Source organism: Harpia harpyja, chromosome 3 (assembly GCF_026419915.1).
Source record: "Harpia harpyja isolate bHarHar1 chromosome 3, bHarHar1 primary haplotype, whole genome shotgun sequence".
NCBI classification, from domain to species: domain Eukaryota; kingdom Metazoa; phylum Chordata; class Aves; order Accipitriformes; family Accipitridae; genus Harpia; species Harpia harpyja.
Window position 1 is genome coordinate 56,359,659 of NC_068942.1, and position 23,000 is coordinate 56,382,658.

A 23,000-nucleotide genomic window follows, 5' to 3' on the forward strand; every position below is an offset into this window, starting at 1 on the left:
GATTAATTCAAACTTACAATTAAGTGATATGATGTGTTATTGATTCATTAAAATCTCATAAACTGGGATTGGTAGAACGTTTGTAATATCCATGCAACTGCAGCATGCACAAATCATGTTTATTATCCAAACAATATACAAAGAAGTAATGAGCTGACACAATGCACAAGTTTCCTTGGGTACTTTCCACCCCCCCCCAGCATTTCAGTTCCTAATCTGAAAATTGCATATACACCACTCCGTGTTTTAATCTTGAGGTTTCTGTAACTACACTACAAACGTAGTGGGAACCAGTAAAACACAACTCCTCTGACTCCAGCAGCTTGCCTGACGCTGGCATGATTCTCACCCAAACATAGGCAAACATGTGACAGTAGAAGAGGTGGGAGGTTTAAATAAACCTTGGCAGGCTACACTGTGCTCTATTATGCCTCATTGGTCCTGCTCCCTGTGATTACAACACTTTTCCCCACTATACAATTCACCTCTTAATCCTAGTGACAAACTATGCATTGCACCATACTTCATCGAATACTTGCAGGCTTTATGTTACTTCTCCTTTTCTCTTGGCCCATGTGGACAGATTTTGCTCTTTAATCTTCCTCCATTTATTAGTTGTTTAAGCATCATGATAATTCTTTTTGCTTTCCTTGAACACCTTCCAAACTGGCAATATATCTGCCATAATGAAGTGTTCAGAACTGAATGTAACACCACAGATGGCTCTTTTCAGGCATCCATACAGAAGGATTATTACCTGCCTTTTCTCCAAGGTAATATGTCTGGATATGTAGCCAAAACGTTACAGTGGTCCGTTCTGCACTGCAAAACCATGACTGACTCCAAACCTACAACATATTTCACCTTTTCTCGTATTTTATGTTACTTCCTTTGCTACTTTACTAGCTGCATTTTTCCCATCAGAATATTTTTTAAAATTTTTTATTATTTATTTCATTATCTAATTTAATACTTGCCAATTATCCTTCATTCTCCTCTAATATTCACAATGTTTCCAACTTGAACCCGAAAAATGATGAGCTAATCATAATAGGTTATTTTTAATGCTGATATTACAGAATTTACGAGGCACCTTCCATAAGCTTCCTACCTTGCTATGTATTGTCATGTAGCCTTTCAGAGGTGGACACCCTCTTTTTTCCCCCCAGTTCCCAAAAGCAGGCTTCAGCTGGTTAGCCTGCATACATATTTCTGAGATGAGGTTCTGTTCTGCAAACTCAGGTTTCAGATGAACCTTCATCTAGCTAACTCGTAAATCTCTTTGTGTATCTGCATTTGTAGCCTAACAGATGACCAAGTAATCAACACCTCCTAGGAAAAGCAGGATTGCATTGTTTCAAACAGGGCTAGAAACCTTTTATTTTTTCCCTCACTTTAGTGACCATTTTCTCTTTCCCCCTCACATTCATAAGATCTCTCTCTCTCTCCCTTTCCCCTGTTTTCTCTTTGCTTTCACTTTTTCCTCCTTCTAAAACGTACCTTCATACGACCCGTCCATGATGCTAACACTGTCCTCTGGAACAAGAAATGGTGATTCCTCAAAGACTTCTCTCACCTGAAGAAAGAAATAATGATTAGATTCCTTTGTCTTAAGAGTCTTGTTCTGCTCTGAGGGTGACAGAGAAGGTTTTTCTTTTTCACAGCAGTAGAAAATAAGACAAGTGTGTGGAGTAGACAATATTCTTCCTCTTTCAAGGGCCAGGAAAGAAACAAACAAGTATCATAAGTCTCTCCCCCCATGCCTTCTATCCACATCAAGACAGAAGATTTCAGAAAGTCTGTAAAGTCTGTGAGTTTCATGCTATCATGGGATTACAGTCACTTTTCACAGCTGAAATTCTCTTATGCTAAACAGAATGGAGAACTGAGTCATGAAAGATGAAACAGGGAGAGCAATACTAGTGTATCCAAAAGATCTTAGTATTACCTCTAAAAGAAGAGCCTGAGCTTTCTCCTCTGACAGCAAGCGCAGTCCAGCTGTGGCTTTCAACACTACTGGGGTCTTCTTCCAGAGATGAGGTGGCACAGCCTCTATGGCCACGTCCAGCAATCTTTTGACAGTTTCAGCACCCTAAAAGGAAAAAGATGTTTTTCTCACAGTTTCCTCCTACAGGCCATCAGAAAATAGGCCTCCCCATTCTCCCTCGACACTAGTGAAACCAGTATTCAATAGCAGAAGATACCTCTACCACACCCAACATAAGTATAAAAACTCTGCTAGACGTCTTGTTAGAACATTAAAGAGAACGTCTGCATTGGAATGAAGGGTGTATTCAGAGATGCATCTTAGGCGAGAGAAATGTCATTGTTTGTGGAAGGTATTTTTTGGGAAGGATGGAGGGAGGCGAGGCAGTTCCCTCACCTGACAAACATCTTGCAGTATGAAACTAAATGGTACAATTACTGACTGAAGCTACCAAGGTCAGGGGAAATGTCTGTAGATTTCATTAAATGCAATATAAGAATTCCAAGTGTGTCCATGGCAAGTAGTGTAATTAAAATGCCAGCTGTAGAATGGTTACCACACAAGGTAGAGGCATCACGGCTAGGCTCTGAATTATTTACACTGCTCTAACAATTACAGTTTGGCATTAGCAATAAACATTCTCCTGTGAAATGTCTATAAATTTCTTTTGGGGTGAATTCTTCTCCTCTCCTACCCAACAAACAAGACGATTTAGTGAAATCATGGGAGATCTCATCAAAGTTTAAAAAAATCCCAAAGTCATTCACTCTTCCATAAAGTTTCACACTCAAATTCCTGTAGTACTAAACGCAACTGAGCGAAATGAGAAACCTGAAACTCCCCCTATGCTAGCCCCCAAATCCAAGACTGCTAAAGCACACAAGGTAGAGTATCTAATCTATCATTTCTCTGGCACTTCCTTTAGCTTGTGAAAGAGCCTACTGGCAGTGCAGGGGATCTGGAAAATGGCAGTTTGCTTCAGGACTGGCCCTGTGTGTCACAACAACAGGATTATTTTAGCAGTCTATGCTCTGTTGCTCATTTCTGACTCCTGATCCAATAGAGTGACATGGAACGATTGTACTGTGCATGAATTCACAATCATCCCCATTTGAAAATAAAAGAGGATGGCACCTAACTTCAATTTCTTATTAAAATTATAAATTTGTATGTTAATTAATACATCTGATTGTGGAAGATGGAGCTGTCCAACTGTGTTTTGAAAAACCCTGTACATAAACAAAACAACGGAAGTCCTGAGGCAGTTGAAAAGTAACTGCCTGTACCTATATCATTATTCAGCTAAAACCATAATCAGATATTTGAACCGAGCATAGCTGAAGTGAGTCCTACATATCACTGAGCTCTGGCTTCCGAGCGATGGTTCTAAAGATAACAGCAAAGAATTGAAACAAACAAATTATTATAAGTCTGATGATAAAAGCAGAGAATACACTTGGAGAAATATTAAGGCCTGACTTAACCTGCTAAGTGCATCTTTATTCTTCCCCTTCTCCATAACTTATTCAAAAAAATTAACTTTTCTAGATCTGACTATACACACAAAAAAATTTAAACATTTCTAGGAGTCAGACAAATGAACCCTCTTTGCTTGTCAGTGTAACATGACTGAAAAAGAAAACTGCTGCAGTCTTAACTCCTTACTTCTAAACCAAACAAATCAAAACAGAATATGCCCATTTTGAACTGTGTACAGCACTGAAAATTTCAACCAAAAGGAAAAACTGAGAAAATTATTAGTAAATAGGTAGCTATAGGGGAAATAAACATTTAATATGGATGCTGCTAGAGCAAAAAATCACTTTGTCTTTGAAATTCTCAAAGACATATAGTCTAGTTATATATAGCATTTAAGCAATTAATTAAGCCATTGTTCCATTGATGAAATATGTAAAACAACAGCTCCCATTTCACTGTGTAGAAATTAACTCACAGAAGTAGAACAACAGGTTTAGAGCCAGCAGTAGAACCATTTTTTCTTGACTCTCTGTAATTACAATTAGTAATACTTGAACTGCTTGGTAGAGTCCAACTGATATTAGCAGAAGCAAGACCAACTCACAGGGAATGAAGGAGAGCATTACCTTTTCAGGCTGATCAGCATATGCAGAAAGACCTGGCTTCACAGACTCAAAGATTTCCCCTTCCAACTCTGGAAGGTTTTCTGCACAAACAAAACATTATACGAAACAGTCAACAACTCGAATCTTTTTCTTTAGTTTCAGAAAGGTTGTCTGCAACCCCTGTAAACTGACTATCCTTGATTTCCCCTTGCAAACAATACTATTCCCCTCCTAAAACAAGCACTGCTCCTTGACTTCAGGAACATTTTTAACAGAATGTTGCCCTTGTATCCTCCAAGTTCACAAACGATTTATTAAGAATACATTGTTATAATTAGAAGTATGTTCATTTTGCATTTGTGAACTACAATGAGTTATAGCAATGTAGTATGACTGTTGCCTAATCTTAATAAAATTTCTTTCCCTTTCTGTCCCCAAGCTAATTGTGAAATACTAATTCATATTAAGACACAGTCAACTCCTGATTATCCTTAGGTGATTTATCCAACTCACAAACACAGAACAGAACTGATTGGGCTCAAGCACTGGGCTGCAAAGCCAAACAAGTGTGACTGTTGCTCCCAGAGCGGCTTGGGTCTAGAAGTTATCCCTGAGCATTGCACATTACAAGTCAGGCTGAGTCCATCAGAGCTGGATGTTGTACCAGTCCTTCCAAACTAAGGTTGAAATCATGTGAAGACACATAGGCACTATGTGTGTGGCCCTGAAGGGCTTATTAGCCGAGACTCATCAACCAGCCTTCAACCTTTGCAAATCTGCTGGCTCACTGTTCCCAAGCTAATTCACCCTCTTGAATCCTGTTGTGTGTGCAGCCAGCTTGGGTACCTCTGCACCATGTCAGAAGCAGATATACTGGGGCATGATGCATCTGCGCACAGGAGTTCTGGAAATGGCTCAGACCTTCGGTGCTTATAACTCTAATTTAGTGTTTTTAATTTGCTACAAAATGTGACACATAAACATATGCAGAATTTAAGTATCTCTTGACATAATTCAAGGTAATGTGCGACTTGACAAAAACAGTATAAGCCTCTTTCCAAAGCAATGAGACATTCCTTTAAACAGCAGCATAGATGAAAATCTTTGGAAATACAGAACTCTCCAGTATACCCAGAATTAAACCTCTGAGTTTCAAAAGACCTACAAAAAAAGATATTTTCACAGGAAAACACCACCAGAAATGGACAATAATCATCTGCCAGAGGACTATTTGAAGGATAAACTGTAGAAATCTTCAGTTGTTCCCAAATGCTGTGTTGGGAAAAAAAACCTCTTTTGGGAAGCTGGAACCTAAGTCAACATACTCCACGTGCACAGACTGACATGGGGTCTTACCTGGGCTCTTCTGCACAAAGGTGTAAATGTGAATCCGGGTACCAGTGCTTCCTGCGTCAAACATAATGCCATAAAAAGTGTTGGCTTTGGCATTTACAGGGCACACGTTAGGTGGAAAGAAATCCTGAAACCACGTCTCCCTGTTTGAATGGGAAAGAACAAAGGACAAAGAGGAAAACGCCAATGCTAGAAGGATGGCAGGTCTGGAATATGCCATCTTGCCAGGACTCCTTGAGGCAGTCAAGCATGGATCAGCAATCACAGAGCTGCAGTAGGTCCTGTAGAGAAAAAAAGCAGGAATGGAAATTACTAAGAGCCCTCTCCTTAAAAAGTCTGTAGGAAAAAAAAGAAATAATAAAAAAAGAATCAGTCTGTACACATATATTCTGCCCTTTAGATGCTTTTCAACACCTCATCCAAAGACGTGATTTACTGCACTTAGTACTACAACTACATCTAAGTGATTTGTTCTCTCAGAGTAAAGGTTTCTCCATTTCCCAAATGCAGAAAAGTTAAGTAGTTTGCTTCTCAATATTTCTAGTTTTGACTTTATTCAGTCAACTTTTTTCTCTGATTTGGCTTGAAGGTTCTCAACATTTAGAGTCCCCAGAACCTCCAAAAAGGCCAGATGTTATCTCAAAAGAAGCATCACCAAAGGGGAGCTCAGGGCAGAACCACTTTACCCTAACATTTACACACTTGAGATGCTGTGGCAGAACACAAGTGTTATTCAGAGTCACAAACAAAGAGAATTTCATCTCGGGCTAAGAACAGCTGCTGGGAGAGATTAGCACACAGGGAGAATGAAGGCATATCCTTCCAGCAGCATCCTCATCCCCAAGAAAAGCCCGCACTGCACAAGAGGGACTGAACTGTAAGGTGCACCTGGGCTCTGCCTCTCAGTATTTTTTCATACATTTCCTTTCTGTCTTCATTTTGGTTTTTCATCATTTTCTCCTGACACAGAATTACAAAAAAAACCCAGCAAAACCCCACCACGCTTTCACACCTAGACTGGTTGCCCTGAACACTCAGGTTGCTAACAACAGCTTCAATAAGCCAAGGCCCCAAAGTTGTGTGACACAGTACTGGATATCAACTACACCTCTTCTCTGTTAACATGTATCTCTTTGCATATATTTTTCCTACGAAATGCTAATAAAGGAAAGCTATGGGCACAGAAATTATAGGGTTCCTTAGGCGCCCAGGTAAAAAGGAAGAGAATATACAGACATCTTTGTTACTTGCATTTTAACAACAGAAAAGAGCATGTGACCAGATGCCCCACCATATGCAGTATCGCCTGCACTGACATACACACAGAGCACTCAGTGTACAGAAGGTGCAAACAGCTCCCTGTCATTCTCCAGACACGTGGTAACACATCCATCCACCCACAGCACTGAATATTCATACACATGTTCATCTGCTCTGCCAGAGACCCTCACCCACCTCTAGCCCTTACATTTGATTGTCTTTTAGCAATCTGCTCAGCCCCACTATGTTCATTCCCTCAAAATCTTTATTTGCTATCTCTATCCTACATTTATTCATTCCTAATCCTAAACTCTCTCCTTTCCTTTCTATGTAAACCTGACATAGCCTCTATTTCCACACACCTTTCTCCCATGCCCAAATAACTCACTTATCCTCCACTACCTTTTATCCCAGATTTAGCCCTTGTATGACTTTTATTATTTCCATTCTTCACCTTTGTCCCCAGTTACAGCAAAGCGAGATTAACTTTTACCTGTTCTCAGTAAACAACGTCACATTGGGTCATTCTTCGAGTGCCTCTCTCACTCATGCATTCAGCTATCTCTAGGGCAAACAAAATCACAGCCCACTGCAGAAGGGTAACCTTCCCTGTCTTCTGTGACCTTTATTTGTACGCTCCTGTTCCTAGTGAATGCAGAGCGCTGTGGGCAGAAGCACAAGCTCTTGATCCACTCTGCCTTAGAAGCACGCTCTGAGAAGAGGAAGAAGTGATTTTACAATTCCACAAACAGGCAATAGCGCTGGCCACCCTCTGTGGCAAATGAACTCCAACTGTAGCAGTTTCTACAGCATTCACATTTTATGTGGAAATGAGTAAAAACTTAGTTCTGACCTGTAACAACTTAAAAGTCCTATCCTGAACAGAATTCATGAAAAGCGCTAAGCCATTCAGTAACTTCATAGCTATGTATTTGTACTAAGATGTAGCTGGCATTGCTTCATCACAGCAAGGAGGTCTCCTGAAAATCCAAGAAGCTGTGCTGTTTCAACAGAACACAAGCTGCGTTAGTGAGTACTACCTTCCAGCTGGTCAGAAGAGGTGTTGTTAGTGCTTATTGAACCATCACAAATACAATTCAAGCACCTGCCTTAAGAACAAACTCCAGAGTCCTATTACAAATGGCACATGTGCACTTGGGCAAGCCTTAGAATCTCTGATGATCCGAAAATATCTGAGCAACTGTCATCATTAACACATACTTTCCTTGCCAGATCTTCTAGTGGATGAGCCTTAGCCTCCCATGAAACACTCCCTCACTAAGCTTCTCTATCCTTTCTTGGACATCCACAACCATTTCACATTCTCCATTCTCTCCTTCTCCCCTAACTTTTTTCCTTTCCACCTTCATACTCCTAAGGACACCCCCCCCCCCCCCCAACAACAACCTTGGGATTTTATTTTTCTCCACCCTCGTTAAGAATGAAAAAAGCACACTGAGCCTCTTCAATGAGTGGTAAAGACGATGTAATCAAGCACAGCAGCAAAACAGCGTCCACAAGAAGCATAAAAATAGATGAGGAGAGTAAGAAATCAGAGACAAGGGAGGGAAATTGGCAGAGCATAACAGAAGAGGCAACAGAAAAGGAATTTGGAAAGAGAGGGTCAGAAGAAAGAATGGAAGAAAAAATGTAGGGTAGAGATAGACAAGAGATTAGTTACTGAGAAGGAAAAATATTTCCAAAAGAGTTCCTCCCAAACAACTTAAAATCCTAGCCGCTATCAGAATACAACAGGATGGATAAAAAGAACAACAAACAGAAAGGAGAAAACAGGGTGACAGTAAGATGAGCACAAGTTCATTAATATAAGCGAGCAGTTCAGTAGGTAAAACGCACAGATCACCACCAGCGGGCTCCAGTTATTGCCTTTATAAATGAGCAGTAATAATCAACATCAATTGTGGATATGTGAGGCACACACCTGAAGCAGGATGGAAGCAACAGCTATTCCACTCCAGAGATTCCTAATGAAAACCACTTCGGAGCGCCGTGGCAAGAGACACTGTGCCTGCACTTCTTCTCTTCACCTTCGCTTTCAGCTAGTAGGAGTGGACTAAGTATCAGGCAAATTATAAGGTCATGGAGGCACATAAAGTATCAGTCAAGTTGCTTGATTCAAATTTGAGTTCATCATTGCTCAATACAAGCAGTGAAACATGCTTAGATAATTACACAGGATGAATTTAAAGAAGTTGAAAGTTAACCAAGTTGAACAAGTTAGTCAAACATTTACACGAACATTACAGTTGACCTCAACAGCACGGGCCTGAGTCCAGTGACACAAGGTAGAACACTCATTCCCCAACACAGAGAAACACATGTAAATATCATCTGTATAAGGCAGATTTTAGATACGAAGCCAAAAAGTTGAAGCACATCCAATGTAAAAATTTGGGAGCTACACAGACTATATGATCCAAAAATACTGGGATGCTGCATGGAGACTGCCAAGACTGAAAGCATGAGTAGGAAAATAAGAAAAAGGAAACAAAAAACCCCAACCAAACTCTCCTTAAACAGCAAAAGTAAAAACAATGCCATAATAGTAATAGTAAACCTTAAGACAGCAAAACACAACCTTACTTAGAGTTCACCACACACAGAAACACTGGTAATTTTCAAGACAAGAAAGTATCACACACGTTCTCAAATATGTCTTACAAAAGAGCATGCAAACCCAAAACACAGCAAAAGGAGCATCTCCCTGGAAAAAAGAATCTGTCTGATCTGCAGGGAAGGAAAAGCAGTGTATCTGAGATACACAAGAATTTCTCTTCTCTTTCCTAAAATATTTTTTTGGAAATACTTGGATATAAAGAAAAATATTAGAAAATAATTAAAAATATTTACAATATATAAATATTTAGGCAATATTTTAGGAAACAAAATAGATTAATTATGTAATTCAATTCATATTGTTATTTATTGCTCAAGCACACCAAAAATCATTCAGAACGGGAAGACTATTTTCTGCACTAAACCAGTAACAAGATCTATTTCCCAGGTGAACAGCGTTTACACTTAACACTCATGACTAGACAAATACATTTTTACATTTTTTTCCCAAAAACAAAAAGTCATTACATTTCTTCTGGACTTATTTTTATCTAGAAAAAATTTTTAAAAGCTTTCTTGGATTGTTTTGACAAAAATTTAAGGTCCTTAAAAGTACACAGTTTAAAAATTCTGGGTCTAGAGGCTTTAAATGCTGGAAAAAATTAGAACCAACTCACAAACATGCATTATCAGCAGTTTTAATCTTTTTCCGGTACCGAGGCTCCAAATACACATTATTTATTTATTCTCATTTCTGGCCAAGTGGGTTTTCAATTTTCCTATTTAATTAGGCCAAAGCAGCTTTCCAAGCGACCGCTGCGTTATCCTCCTGCAGTGCGTTAGCGAGCGTCCCTTTACAACTTTGTAACTGGGCACCCACCGGGGCTGAGAGTAACCAGCCAGTACTGGACCAACTGGTTTTCTTCGAAAACAGATTTTGGGTGCAGAGGGCTTTTGGGTGCATCCAAGCCTGGGGAGAACTCCAGTGCAAGTTTCAGCATGAGGCTGCCAGCTGCGTGCCTTGAGAGCGTTCGCCAGAGCTTCACCAAGGAGAATTTGGGAGACGGGCGCCGTGACGCCCCTTTTCCAAACCTAACGACCCTCAGGGCCGTAGGTTTTTTAACTTTAGTACACCCCGACGCCAAAGCATCCTTCCTTTCTCCACGTCCAACAGCTGCCGTCTGAATCCCTGCACTGAACACGCCTGAAAAAACGCCCCTACCTTCATTTTCTCTCCCCCAGCACAAGTCTCCGCCGCTCCTCCCTGTGCCCCGCCGGCGGCGAGCACGGCCCTCGGGGTCCCGCGGCTCTCCTCCCGAAGCCGGCACCGGTACTACTAAGCAGAAACACTCGCAGAAACGCCGATTTCTCCCCCACCAGCCATCCACAGCTGTCACCCGAGCAAGGCAGGGCGTCCGTCCTTCTGCCCGCCCCAGGCGGCGCCGCGGCGGAGAGTAACGGAAACGCCGCCGGCTTCTCGGCTTTCGAGGGTCTCACGCCGCTCCCTGACGCCTTCCCGGCGTCCCACCCCAGCGGAGCTCCCTCCCGGGGCGCCGGGAACAGGCACGGGCCGGGGGCCGAGGTGTGGGGGGGGGGGCGTTCACACAGCCTCGGAACGGCTCTCTGCCCGCTCCCCCGCCGCAGCCGGCAAGACGCCGGCAGCCCCCAGCGGACCTGCGGCAGCCCCCGCGCTCCTGATCCCGGTGCCGTTCGCACAAGGCGGCGGGCGGGGCGCCGGTTTCCATGACAGCGCGGCGCTGTCACACACCTTCCCCACCCCCCCCACCCCCTCCGCCCCCGCCGCTGCGCGCGCTCACCGGTCGCGCGGCGCGCTGGCGCCGCCACATCTCGCCGGTCCTGCGTGTCGCGTCAGCGCGCCCACGTGACGCGCCCGTCGCGTGAGTTGCGCGTCGCGGGAGGGCGCCGTCCGGTTTCCACGGGAACAGGCCGTCGCGCGCTCCTCGCGGCGGCGGGCGCGGGGGGGGGGGTCCCGAGGCAGGCGGCGCGCCAGGCGGGCAGGCGACGTGGCGGCCGGTAACCGAAGCAACGGGGCGGGGCCTCCGCCGTAACGGGCGGGGCGGTGGCCGGGGAGACGCGGCGGTCGCTGCGCCGCAGCGGCTGCCCTTGCTCCCGCAGGCCGACGGCGGCGGGGCAGGCGGCCCGGGTGTCTGAGGAGAAGCGGGACGAGGTCGACGCGGCGCTACGTGAAGCTCAGCTGGCGGCGACCGAGGCGTCCCGGGCCGAGTACCGCGAAGCCACCCGCCGGCTGGCCAGGAGTAACGTGGAGCTGCCGTGGCGGCAGCAGGACGCGGGGAGGGAGGCGGCGGCGGCGGCGGCCGCGGCTGCGATGGCCCTCATCACGAAGCAAGGCCAGGAGAAGGCGGAGGAGGTGTGCGCGCAGCCGGGCGGGCCCCTCTCCCCCCCCCCCGCTAGCCTCCAAACACAGCCTCCCGGTGTGCAGCCATCTGTAGGAAGGCACCTAACGGCAGGTCCTGCCCGCCGTGTTTCGGTGCCTGCGGCCAAAGATGGACGTAGCCGGGACCCGGCGGCAGCCGTGCGGAGGGCCGGCTGGGCCGGGGGAGTCGTGAGGCACCAGGGCGGCCTTGCGGCGGGCAGGCTCTTCGCGGGCAGGGCTGCGAGGGGGAAGCCTCGCCCCCGGTGCCTGCCCTCCCTCTCCCTGCCGGGGACCTGCTCCCTCACACAGGAATACGGCGCCCAGTTGCGCTCCCCCGCAGTATAAGGGGGAGAGCAGCGTACCGGAACGAATTCGGGGAAGGGGCACCGAAATGGTCGGGGGCTTCAGCACGTGATGTGCGAGAAGAGGCTGAAGCGTTTGTTCAGCTTGAAAAAAGAGAAAGCTAAGGGGGAATCCGCTGGTTTTAGCTACCTGGAGAAGGTTTTGGAGAAGATAGAGCCCAGCTCTACTCGGAACACAATGAAGAAAAAGCAGCCCTACGCTGTAGCTTCCATTTCCTCTATCGCAGATGATTTCGCTTTAGTCCTATTCCTACTTTTCTAAATCCAAGTACCAAGCAAAACCCCTTTTCAGGTCGAAAAAGAAACTGAAAATGGAAACTAAAACTAAGTTATTTTAATATCCTATTTATTGAATAAGAAGATACAAAGCTCTGATCCCCAGGACATTGGAGAGGTCAAATGGTAGGAGACAATTTTCTTGCTCACATCCTACTGTTTTCATTCAGCCTATCCAGTACAGAAGATCTTACTCAAACTTTTTTCCAGCTGCCTGTTTGTCTTTCCATATCTCCTTTTTTTTCTCCTTTTCTAAACTGCTTCTCTAACACTACACCACTATCCAAAACAGTAAGGAAGAAAACCCTCTGTCCACATAGTTTTAATTCTTCAGCAGAGTCACAGATATGTTTGTATCTAATACGTGTGGGTTTTTATAGTTTAAACTTACATTATTTCCTATGTTTAACACAAATCAAACAGTTTTAAACATAGTTTAATTGACCTGCACACTGCAAATGAGGGACCTTTCCCTTCTTTCTGTGTCTTCTCATAATTAAATTTGAAGAGAACACAGCAAGGATACTTTATTTTCCCCTCACAGTTATTGTTTCTTGATTTCTCTTTTCGCAGATTGAGAAACTGAAGCAGGAGCTGATTGATTTGAAACAGCAAGCACAAGAAGAGATGAAGAAGCTGGTGAATGAACTTTTCTCTTTGTCCTCAGAACAGTGGGATCTTCTGAGCAGGCTAAGAAGTAGTTTTGGTTTTAGTATGAGGAACAAGCTAGGGCAGTTAAATGTTACAGGTTTTGGTGAAAAAATACTGCATGAAGAAAGAACTTGAAAAAAACGATGCTGATGTGGGACTTATCCCATGACTCGTAGTATTATTTCAGATAGTAGTAGGAATGTTTTATAGCATCTGAAATAGTATTAGGAACCAGCTGGGTAATGTTAAGGCCAGAGGCACAGCAAAAACATGTTTCCTTTTTACGGAGATAAAAAATAACTACTTTGAATTCTTTCATAGTTCTCCTTCATTCATTACTGTTCAACCAGGAATTCTTAAAAAGAACTGAGAAAATTATTATTTGTTAATCTGGCTTCAATAAGAAACACAGAACTGTGCTCATCTGCACTTTAAGATGGTTATCTCCCATCAAGCAGACTCCACAAGGAACTTTCTCTCACACTCAGAGTATAAAAAGCAGAAAAGTCTATAGATGATAGATGTGGTGGGTTGGCCTTGGCCAGACTCCAGGTGCCCACCAAGCCACTCTATCACACCCTCTCCTCAGCTGCACAGGAGGAGAAAAAATACGACAAAAGGCTTGTGGGTCAAGATAAGAACAGGGAGATCGTTCAGCAATTACCGTCACGGGCAAAACGGACTCGACTGGGGGAAATGAACTTAATTTATTACCAATCAAATCAGAGTAGGAATATAAGAAATAAAACCGAATCTTAAAACACCTTCCCCACCCCTCCCTTCTTCCCAGGCTCAACTTCACTCTCAATTTTCTCTACCTCCTCCCCCTGAGTGGTGCAGGGGGATGGCAATGGGAATTGTGGTCAGTTCATCACACGTTGCCTTTGCCGCTCCTTCCTCCTCGCACTCCTCCCTTGCTCCAGCGTGGGGTCCCTCCCATGGTAGACAGTCCTCCATGAACTTCTCCAATGTGAGTCCTTCCCACAGGCTACAGTTCTTCACGAACTGCTCCAGTGTGAGTCCCTTCCACGGGGTGTAGTCCTTCAGGAACAGACTGCTCCAGCGTGGGTCCCCTGCGGGGTCACAAGTCCTGCCAGAAAACCTGCTCCAGCGTGGGCTCCTCTCTCCACAGATCCACGGGTCCTGCCAGGAACCTGCTCCAGCGCGGGCTTCCCACGGGGTCACAGCCTTCGGGTGCATTTTACCTGCTCCACCGTGGGGTCCTCCGGGAGCTGCAGGTGGATATCTGCTCCACCGTGGACCTCCATGGGCTGCAGGGGGACAGCCTGCCTCACCACGGTCTTCACCATGGGCTGCAGGGGAATCTCTGCTCTGGTGCCTGGAGCATCTCCTCCCCTTCCTTCTTCACTGACCTTGGCGTCTGCAGAGTTGTTTCACATATTCTCACTCCTCTCTTCCTGCTGCTGTTGTGCAGCAGTTTTCCCCCTTCTTAAATATGTTATCGCAGAGGCGTTACCAGCATTGCTGATGGGCTTGGCCTTGGCCAGCAGCGGGTCCGTCTTGCAGCCAGCTGACATTGGCTGCGTGGGACATAGGGGAAGCTTCTAGCAGCTTCTCACAGAAGTCACCCCCATAGCTCCCCGGCTACCAAAACCTTGCCATGGAAACACAATACAATGATATGAACATTGCTTTAAACTTACTATTAATTTCTAGACTTGTTATTTCACTGGAGGGTAGGGTCTGCTGAATTTGCAGCATTTCTTCTAATGATGAATTCCTTGTGGTTTTTAAAAAACTGCAGCTTGGTGTAATTTCAGACATTCAGTTCTGTGTGGTCTGTGTTCTATGTTACAATATTTGATGATTGGTTTCTCTTGTTTTGCTTTCTTCTTATTGAGATTTTCTGATTTGCAGGCAGACTATTATGCCCAACAAATTAAAGAACTGGAAGAGAAATTTCAGAAAAAAGTCAGAGAAATTGGCCAAATTCAATTAGAACAGAAATTAATAAAGGAGTTTTGCAGGGGGAAAGCATCTATGGAGAAAGAGCTGGAAGATGTAAGTTTGTCATAAATATGTGTTTGCAATATTGATTTAAAAAGCAACTTTTCTGTCTGCATGCCAGCATAGAGTTTGGGAGTAGAGGAGAACAGACATAGGCAACCTACTGGATTGTTTTCTTTACGGTTTACAGAGAGTGAGGAAAAGCACTAGGTTGACAAAATGCAAGTTCTGTAGCCAGAACTCATTTCTGTAATGGTCCAGTGCTGTAGGGTTGGTTTTGGTTTTTTACAGAGTAACATGAATCATACAAACTTATATGTGGATGGACTAGGGCATCTAGTACACACTTTAAAGACCTGTGTGGAGGAGCTAGCACTTCACTACAAGCAGTATAAGTCTGACTGATTTCTCACTAGTCAGCCCAGTTAGGATGTGAATGATAGTACTGTATCACATTTTCAACCACATAAACCATTTAGAATATAAAACTAGGGACTGTCTGTCACTAAGCACTTATACAGCACATGACCTAACCAGGGATACTTTGGAGCTATAATACAAATACTAAATAGTAGTATTGCCTGTAAAACATTTCAGCCTGGAATAAAAAAGTATCCCAGCTGACTGATGACATGAAAAAAGTGCCTCGAGCAATTCAAGTGCCTTGCTGATTCAGCCCTACTGGAATTTTTTTCAACCACAAGAAGGGGCTTAGAAACAGCATCAAATGCTTTCTGTGGTGACAAATGATTGGTCAACAGCATTTGGATTATTAATATATAGCTGCTTTTCAGCTAAGATATTAAATGCGAGTTAATCAGGCATTTTTCAAAGAACACTTGAGGCGTTGGACTTTTTGAATGATCTTGATGACTGAATGAATAGACAAAGTAAAGCAGATTTCTAAAACTGAGCACTAAACAGTGACAGAGTGTGTGTGAATGACTGTCAGTGATGTGAAAATATGGGCACGGGTTAACTATGAAGAGGAAGCAAAGCAGTAATACAAGTCAGAAGGTTAAGTGAATTTTATAGAGGGTGTAAAAATTTTATGAAGATTGTGGTTAGTGCCAGGAAAGACTATCAAATTTCTTCTTGAAGAGTACATCCACACTTCTAGTTATATGGCTGAAATAAAACGCCATTATTAAAGAAATTTTATTTTTTATCATAGTTTAAAGACAGTATGGAGATTTCAAACAGGAGATATCAGGAAGTGGTTGTCAGATTGGAGAGGAGGTTTCTTGAAGAAAAGGTAAAGGCTGACAGGCAGTTAAATAAACTTGTATTAGAACAAAATGATTTCTCCTACTGACTACTCTGGTTTATATAGTTTTCAGTTTCTTAGTGAGCATTTTACAATTTCCCCTGTAAATACAAGTATGATAAATGAGTTGGAGGCTAGGTGCAGCTTTCCAAGGAAAAACATGGGATGTCAAGATCCCGGAAAGGCCATATTCTCTACTTCCACCAGGAACTTCAGTGCCCTTGGGGGTTCATTCTTTCTCTAGCAAGAAGTTGGGTGGGCTGAAAACTGTGGGTGTGATTTTAGAATTTACAGTTTCAGATTTTAGCTTCGGTGCCACAGGTCTCACGCAAAATTTAAACAGGCTTTTCTCCCTTTCAGAAAAGACTAGAAGAAGATGTTGAGAAAAAGCAAATAATGATGGCAGAGACCGCCCAGTGTGAGGCTGTTTTGTAAGAAACACTTGCTTTTCCTGTTTTCTATTTTACAAAACCATTTTAGCATTGTGTTCTAAATAATAAGTTGCCCGTGTTACTACATGGGCTTTGAAGGGCAAAATCAGTGATGACCTAGGTGGTTTTTATATTTCAAATGTCAAGGTGATGTCAGCACTTACATTCAAACTGCAAGACTCACACTAGTTCCAGGGGACAACTGGAGGTAATTTTATCACAATGGTACTGCTGTTTTCTTCATTCTCCCAGTTCAGGTGTAGGACTAGAAGCAAAGCTATGAAAACTTGGTACAGATCTGTAAGAATTTTACAGCTTAGCTCTGAAATTAGGACACTGGAATATTGATTTTAATATAAAAAAAAGGAAGAAAGGTTGTGATTAAAGCTCTTGGATTTTGTTTCCCTCGGTCCAGGCAGCTGAACAGCACTGGGAGAGAGGTGTTTAAGGAGAATGTTTGTCTTCATGGTGCATTTGCTTACCAGCTGAAAGAGACAATGGAACTGCAGAAAATCAAACAGAAGTTAGAAGAGGACAAAACTGTTCTGTTACAGGAAAAGGTTTCTGCTCTGGTTTTAATTCTGTTTCATTCTCCTCCAGGAAGGGGTACATCTGTATACAGATGTAAATTTACTGAGACTAACCTCTCCCCGGTCAGCTGCCTCCGCAGTTACTGAATTTGGAGTTGTCTGAAGAAGAGCTCTTATTCTATCTTAATTACGGAGGAGAAAGAAGGAAGGCTTTCCTATGCCAGCCCATTAAGAATAGGTCTCTCTGTAATGTATACTACATACCAAGCTTTCTTTATCTGGCTTTTCTTGTAAACAAAAACCTGATCCCAGAGAAGTATTCACCCTCCAGTGTGAAGGTGCCAGCATGTTTACTACATTGTCAGTGTTGGGGGGGAAAAAAACCCTCCAGATTTGGTGCAAATGAAATAAAAGCCCAAATAATTTCTTCTCATCTTTTAGGAAACCAATGAGGGTTTGATTCGAAAAAAGATCCTACAGATCAGTCGCCAGAAAGCACAGATTGGAGATCTGCAGCATAAAGTGGCAAAGTTGGAGATGGCCTTATGTTGCATGACCAGACAATCTGAGAGAGAGACTCAGAAAACACAGCATCAGGCACTGAGAGAAAACCAGGCAAGCATGGTGGAGATCAAGAAACTGCAGCAATTACTAGAAATGAAGGATCGGGAGATGAACCGAGTGAAGAAACTAGCCCGGAATATCTTAAATGAGAGGACTGAGGTGGAAAGGTTCTTCCTAGATGCTCTGGAACATGTGAAGCAGGAGATCGTATCCAGTAGAAAGCACTATAAGAAAAAGGCCCAAACTGCCTATTACAGAAAAATGATGGAGGCATGTGCAGGGAAGGAAGAATTTCCCAAAATCAAAACATTCAAAAGCAACATAAATAGCACAAATAGTGTGTACAGAGACCTAGAGGAAGCAGAGAAATGCTACTGGTATTGAAACATCAAAACCTAATGTCTATCTTCCTAGCACACCTGAAAATACCCTTTGCGTGATAATAATATTGTCTAGATTTGGAATGCTTGCGGAGGCTTCTATAGTGAGACTAACTGTATGAGGTATAATATCCCATCAATTAGTAATGACTTTGTGGGCACCTAATTTCAACCAGGCTATTGTTTTTTGATCATTATTTCTATGGATTAAAGATAAGCTTGGAAGAGTTCTTTGCATATTCTGCCATATGCTGTCGAATTTGATATAGAACTTCCAGTATAGATGTGGTTCTGCAGTTTCCTTTTAATAATTGTTGTTGCTTCTCTAATAATTTTTGGTTTTATAGGCATTGCTCTTCTGGCATTGCTCTTTTGCTTTTTACTCACTCCAGTGAGCTAATAACACTGAAGCCTAAAAATTACAGTTAAGATGCAAACAGCTCTTTACTATGTTGCTGATCATTTTAACAGAAACATCCAGTAAGATGGCAAACCCAGTCTTTTTTCAACTGTTCTTCTGTATGTCAGAAGGCCCTGCTTTGCACTGTGTTTTCAAAGGCTGTTTTCCTCAAGCGTCATAAAAATCTAAAAATTAAGCCATTACATGAAATAGACACTGACATATCAAAAACAAGATCCCATCCAGTGCAGTACAGTGCTGATTGACAGGATTACATTTTATAGTGAATAAAACAAAATGTCAGAGTTATAAGCGTGAGTATCTCAGAATTTGTATTAGAATGCAGCTTAGTTTAAATTAGGGCTACATATGCCGCGGTGGCCAGGATTACAGGTCTCCAACCTCCTGCTAGAAATCTGTGCCTACAAACTGCAGCAGCGTCCAGGCACTGGGATTTTAAGCCATAGAGTTAAGGTCCCCCATAGCTGAAGCTTGCATACATCTTTGGTGAGAGATCAAAATTATCGTACTCCCAAATAAAATGTTTGCTTAGTACGCATTGGCTATTGAATAACTTGGCGACACACAATCTGTCAGAATGCTTTGTTCAGTTCAGGTTACCTTATCTCAAAAATGATACAGCAGAAACACTTCATGAAAAATCAGAGGTAAAAGTAGTTATTGAGATCTAAGGAAGCTTCCCCTTGGAGCAAGAGAAGGGGGAGACTGGAACCGAGAATTAAATTTGGTTATACGTATTGACCCTTTTATGTATGAACAGAAGCAAGAAACTAATACACGTTAGTACTAACCTTCCCCCTCCCAGTATTTATAACCACTACATGTGTAACAGAAATTGGGTTTGTTCTACTTAGTTGAGGCATAGATTTAGAAGTCAAAAAGACAGCACTGTGTGCTCAGATTTATTTTTTGAATTTACATGCTATGAATAGCTGAACAAGAGCAATGCAGAGCTAGAATTTAAAACCTGTTTTACACATACAGAATCCATGAGAGACATGCCTTTGAAATTTTCTTCTAATACATTGATGTTTTCTGTGTTTTTCAGGGAAAAAATCCAGTTTGAAAAAGTGGATATCAGTGAGTTGACATGGGAACAAAAAGAACGTGTTCTGCGATTGCTTTTTGCCAAAATGAATGGCACCAATCCACGGTAATATTCTGTTTCTTCAGTAGCTGAATGCTGAACTTTCCCTGTTAGAGGAGCTGAGCTGATAACTCCAGCTCAGGGGATTCCAAGAAACTCTGAATCTAACATAAGGATCTAACTAACTGTGTGGCTTGGTGTGAGATACTTTAACCCTTTGAAAAAGATGATTTAACCTTTTGAAAAACTTCATATACTATATACTAATTTTGGACATGCACCAGACTATACTGTTAGATCTTTTTGTGTAGTGTCAAAAGAAAAGCAAGCGGAAGTAAATTTTGATAGTGCTGAGGAAGAGAGAAGTGAGGGGAATTAACTGCTCATTGCAGTGGGATTAATTTTTTTCAGTCATTAATGAATCCCTATCCATCTTTACCAAACAAGTAAATAATGTATATTGTGACAGTAGCACTTCTCACATATATTTCCTTTTAATAAGAGTACCGTAAAGCAATCTGCCAGTATTAAAATACCAGATTATTAGAAGTATACTTACTCTGGCTGTCTGCATAAGAAACTTGGAAGCATGACTTTAAAATATAGCTTATACTGGAAATTCAAAGTACAATCAGCATTAAATATATTAAAAGCAGTGAACTGGGGCATAAGAACGGCCCAAAGAGAAATCTCAAATGCTATGATTTTTAATGTAGTTTGGGGAGACCTAATGCTTAGGGTGGAATATCGGCTTCTCTGTGTTAAAAGACTTTATTTAATTTTTTATAAATTAAATTTTATTTTTTTTAGCAAAAGTTACATTAATAGAATTCTAGTGAATTTTGTTAAGGTTATTACAGTGGAAGTAAGAAATGTGTAATTAAACGATTCATCCATCAGCTTTTATGCATGGATTTAACTCCTTTTATCAGTACTTGCCAACATACAAGAGCACACATAAAGCTGTAGAGTATGAAAGCTCGAGGAATGGAATACAAACACTTCTTTTTAAGTTGACTCATGATTGAACCCAGTTTTTTAAAAAAACTTTTGATTGTTTTCCTCATTCCCTTTTAATTGTAATGATTTTGCCACAAAATACAGAATTCCATAGTGAAGTGAACTCACGTTTGATTCATAGTGCTGATTTTGGAGAGTGTACTGCAATAGGTCAGGTGCCCCAGCATTTCTTGCTTGCTGTTCATTTTAGAAAACAAGTTTGGTGTGGGATTAGAAACCTGGCTGAGCGTAAATCACCGTTAGATGAGGATTACTTTGCTCTTGTGTCTTCCTCACAGGAAATACAACAGAGTTTTGGCTATTTCAGCTTCGGCTCCTGACAATACTAAAGAAGAAAGCAAAATTGGGTAAGATGCTAAATTATACCACACTATCTAACATCTCCTCAATCCTGGTTATATATAAATGGATGCAATTGTTTCTCTGTCATCCCTCCCACTTTAGAATACTTTGGTTTGTCTGAAGATCTATATTAGTGTGTCTATACACAAATAAATGGATGTGTGACAAGAGAAGAATTTTTTATTTATTTTGAAATTTCTGGTCACGTTGATCTTTTAGCAGCAGGCATTTAAGACTCAGCTCTCATGAAAAAAATTTGATCTCATGCCCCCTTAAAGCCTCCTCTTATTGAAAAGCAGCTTTATTATTTTTGGAGGATTCTCTTGTGAAAGGCCATGATCATACAAGGAGGTGCATTTTCAGCTAGCACAGCGAGTTTTGATTAAAAGGCAAAATCTATTAAGCTGGCGTTGCATTCAGTATAGACTCACTTAGAGAGGATGGACCAGGATGAAGATCCATGTGCCTGATTTTCAGATACAGACTCAGATACACTATACAGCTAATTGCAATACTCCAAGGCAAGCAATATCAACTTACCCTGGAGGAATAAGTAGGGAGGGGTTCTGGCATGCCATCATGTCAGACATGAGACAGTCAAGCACACAAACCAAAATGTAATATTCAGACATCAAATGACCAGATAAAGTTCATAAGCAGGAGCCCTGGAGGGATTTATATGGAAAGATGAGAGACACCTCCTTTGGAGAGGCAGAGCGCCACTTCCAGAAATGGGAGTGGAAGGGAGTTGTAGCATTTTTTTTACACAGACAAGGAGAAAAAAAACCAGAAGCGGAAGTCACAGGGCCCAATACTCAAACATAATTTTTGGATTTAGGAGTATCAAATAGCTTTGAGACTCTAGATTGCAGAATCTTGCCTGCAGGCAAGAAACAATTTTTAATAGGAGACAAAGGGTTGAGTATAAAATTGTATTTTAATAGAATCTAAAGAAATCTATTATGAGATACTTTATACTTAGATTATACATATAATATAGAAGATATATTCTTTAGCTTAACTTTTTATATTGAATGTTGAAATAAAAAGGAGAATAAACGGGTGGAAAGCAGTAACAGCAGTGAGATGAGGCAGGTACATCATGATCAGTCAGCATCTGCAGCTTTATCTAAAAAGGCATTTCATTAACTAAAAACAAGGCAGATGATACAAGATTTGTATTTCTAGTACAACTGAAAACCATCTGTTTAAAAAATGAAAAATGAAAAGATTATACATGTGTCTAGAACAGGTCTGGAGAAGGTGCAGGGATACTCCTGCAATTCTTCAGGGAGCAGGTAAGCTTGATAATAGACTGCTTTTGTTACAGGAGAAGCTGGATTTTAGAATTTCTAAAGGAAAGATATAATGGGTTTTGATAGGACAACAGATAAGTCAGAATAGCAATACTGATTAGGAAGAAAATTAAGGCGTTTTGAAAGTGACTGACTGTAGACAGTATTAGAGGCTGTTAATTAGTATTCCTTTCCCAGGTGCATGAAAGAATGCCGATGTCTTAATGGTGACTTACCTAGAATATTTTACCTTTGCAGCACAGAAAATGCTTCTCCCAACCTAATATTCATTACACAGCAGGCCAACTTATCAGATTCATCATCTGCAGTAATCCTTCCGCATATTCAGATGTTAACACCACAGACAGAGTAAGGCGGCTGTACACTTTGCATGAACAACAGCCACAGCAATTACCAACTCATCTGCACTTTTCATTTTGGAAGTTATCTTGTGAGCAAAGCTGCGAATTCTAAATCATCTGTCTGCTGCACTGCTGCTTTGACTTCGCGTTTGAAATACATCTGAAATATAGTTATTTTCCTCCTTCTTAAAGTAAAGATTTTATTCTTTCCCAAGCCAGAAGCTCACATGACCCTGTACAAAGGACTAGGATTTGGACTAGTGGTTAGAACTCTGTATATATGTGTTGCTATAATTTGATGAAGATATATTTTCAGTTTGTAATAAAGTAATTTATGTGAAGCTTGGGAGTTTTTGTGATCAAATGATGTGTATGTGGAAACAGAAAC

At 42.0% G+C, this 23,000-nt stretch overlaps 2 protein-coding genes across 7 annotated transcripts in view; one reads left to right on the forward strand and one right to left on the reverse strand.

Moving 5' to 3' along the window:
* ENTPD5 (ectonucleoside triphosphate diphosphohydrolase 5 (inactive)) overlaps positions 1 to 11,352 on the reverse strand; it is a 27,559-nt gene extending 16,207 nt beyond the window's left edge. For 2 of the 6 annotated variants that reach the window (XR_008234511.1, XR_008234510.1), the window contains exons 1-5: positions 8,627 to 10,477; positions 5,428 to 5,705; positions 4,093 to 4,172; positions 1,949 to 2,092; positions 1,501 to 1,576 (exon numbers count right to left, since the gene is read on the reverse strand). Coding sequence is in view for 4 of the 6 variants with exons in the window: in XM_052782695.1 (XP_052638655.1) it covers positions 1,501 to 1,576; positions 1,949 to 2,092; positions 4,093 to 4,172; positions 5,428 to 5,644 (517 nt within the window). In the remaining 2 variants the exon portion in view is untranslated. The other 4 variants (XM_052782695.1, XM_052782694.1, XM_052782698.1 and 1 more) reach the window with 4 other exon arrangements.
* BBOF1 (basal body orientation factor 1) lies at positions 10,261 to 22,953 on the forward strand. Its single transcript, XM_052783719.1, has 13 exons — positions 10,261 to 10,371; positions 10,504 to 10,591; positions 10,698 to 10,843; positions 11,306 to 11,650; positions 12,868 to 12,933; positions 14,824 to 14,967; positions 16,088 to 16,168; positions 16,541 to 16,611; positions 17,027 to 17,171; positions 17,583 to 18,082; positions 19,555 to 19,659; positions 20,892 to 20,960; positions 22,509 to 22,953. Exons 1-13 carry the CDS (start codon positions 10,261 to 10,263, stop codon positions 22,621 to 22,623), a joined length of 1,986 nt encoding a protein of 661 aa, XP_052639679.1. The 3' UTR covers positions 22,624 to 22,953.
* Positions 22,954 to 23,000: the final 47 nt, after the last annotated feature.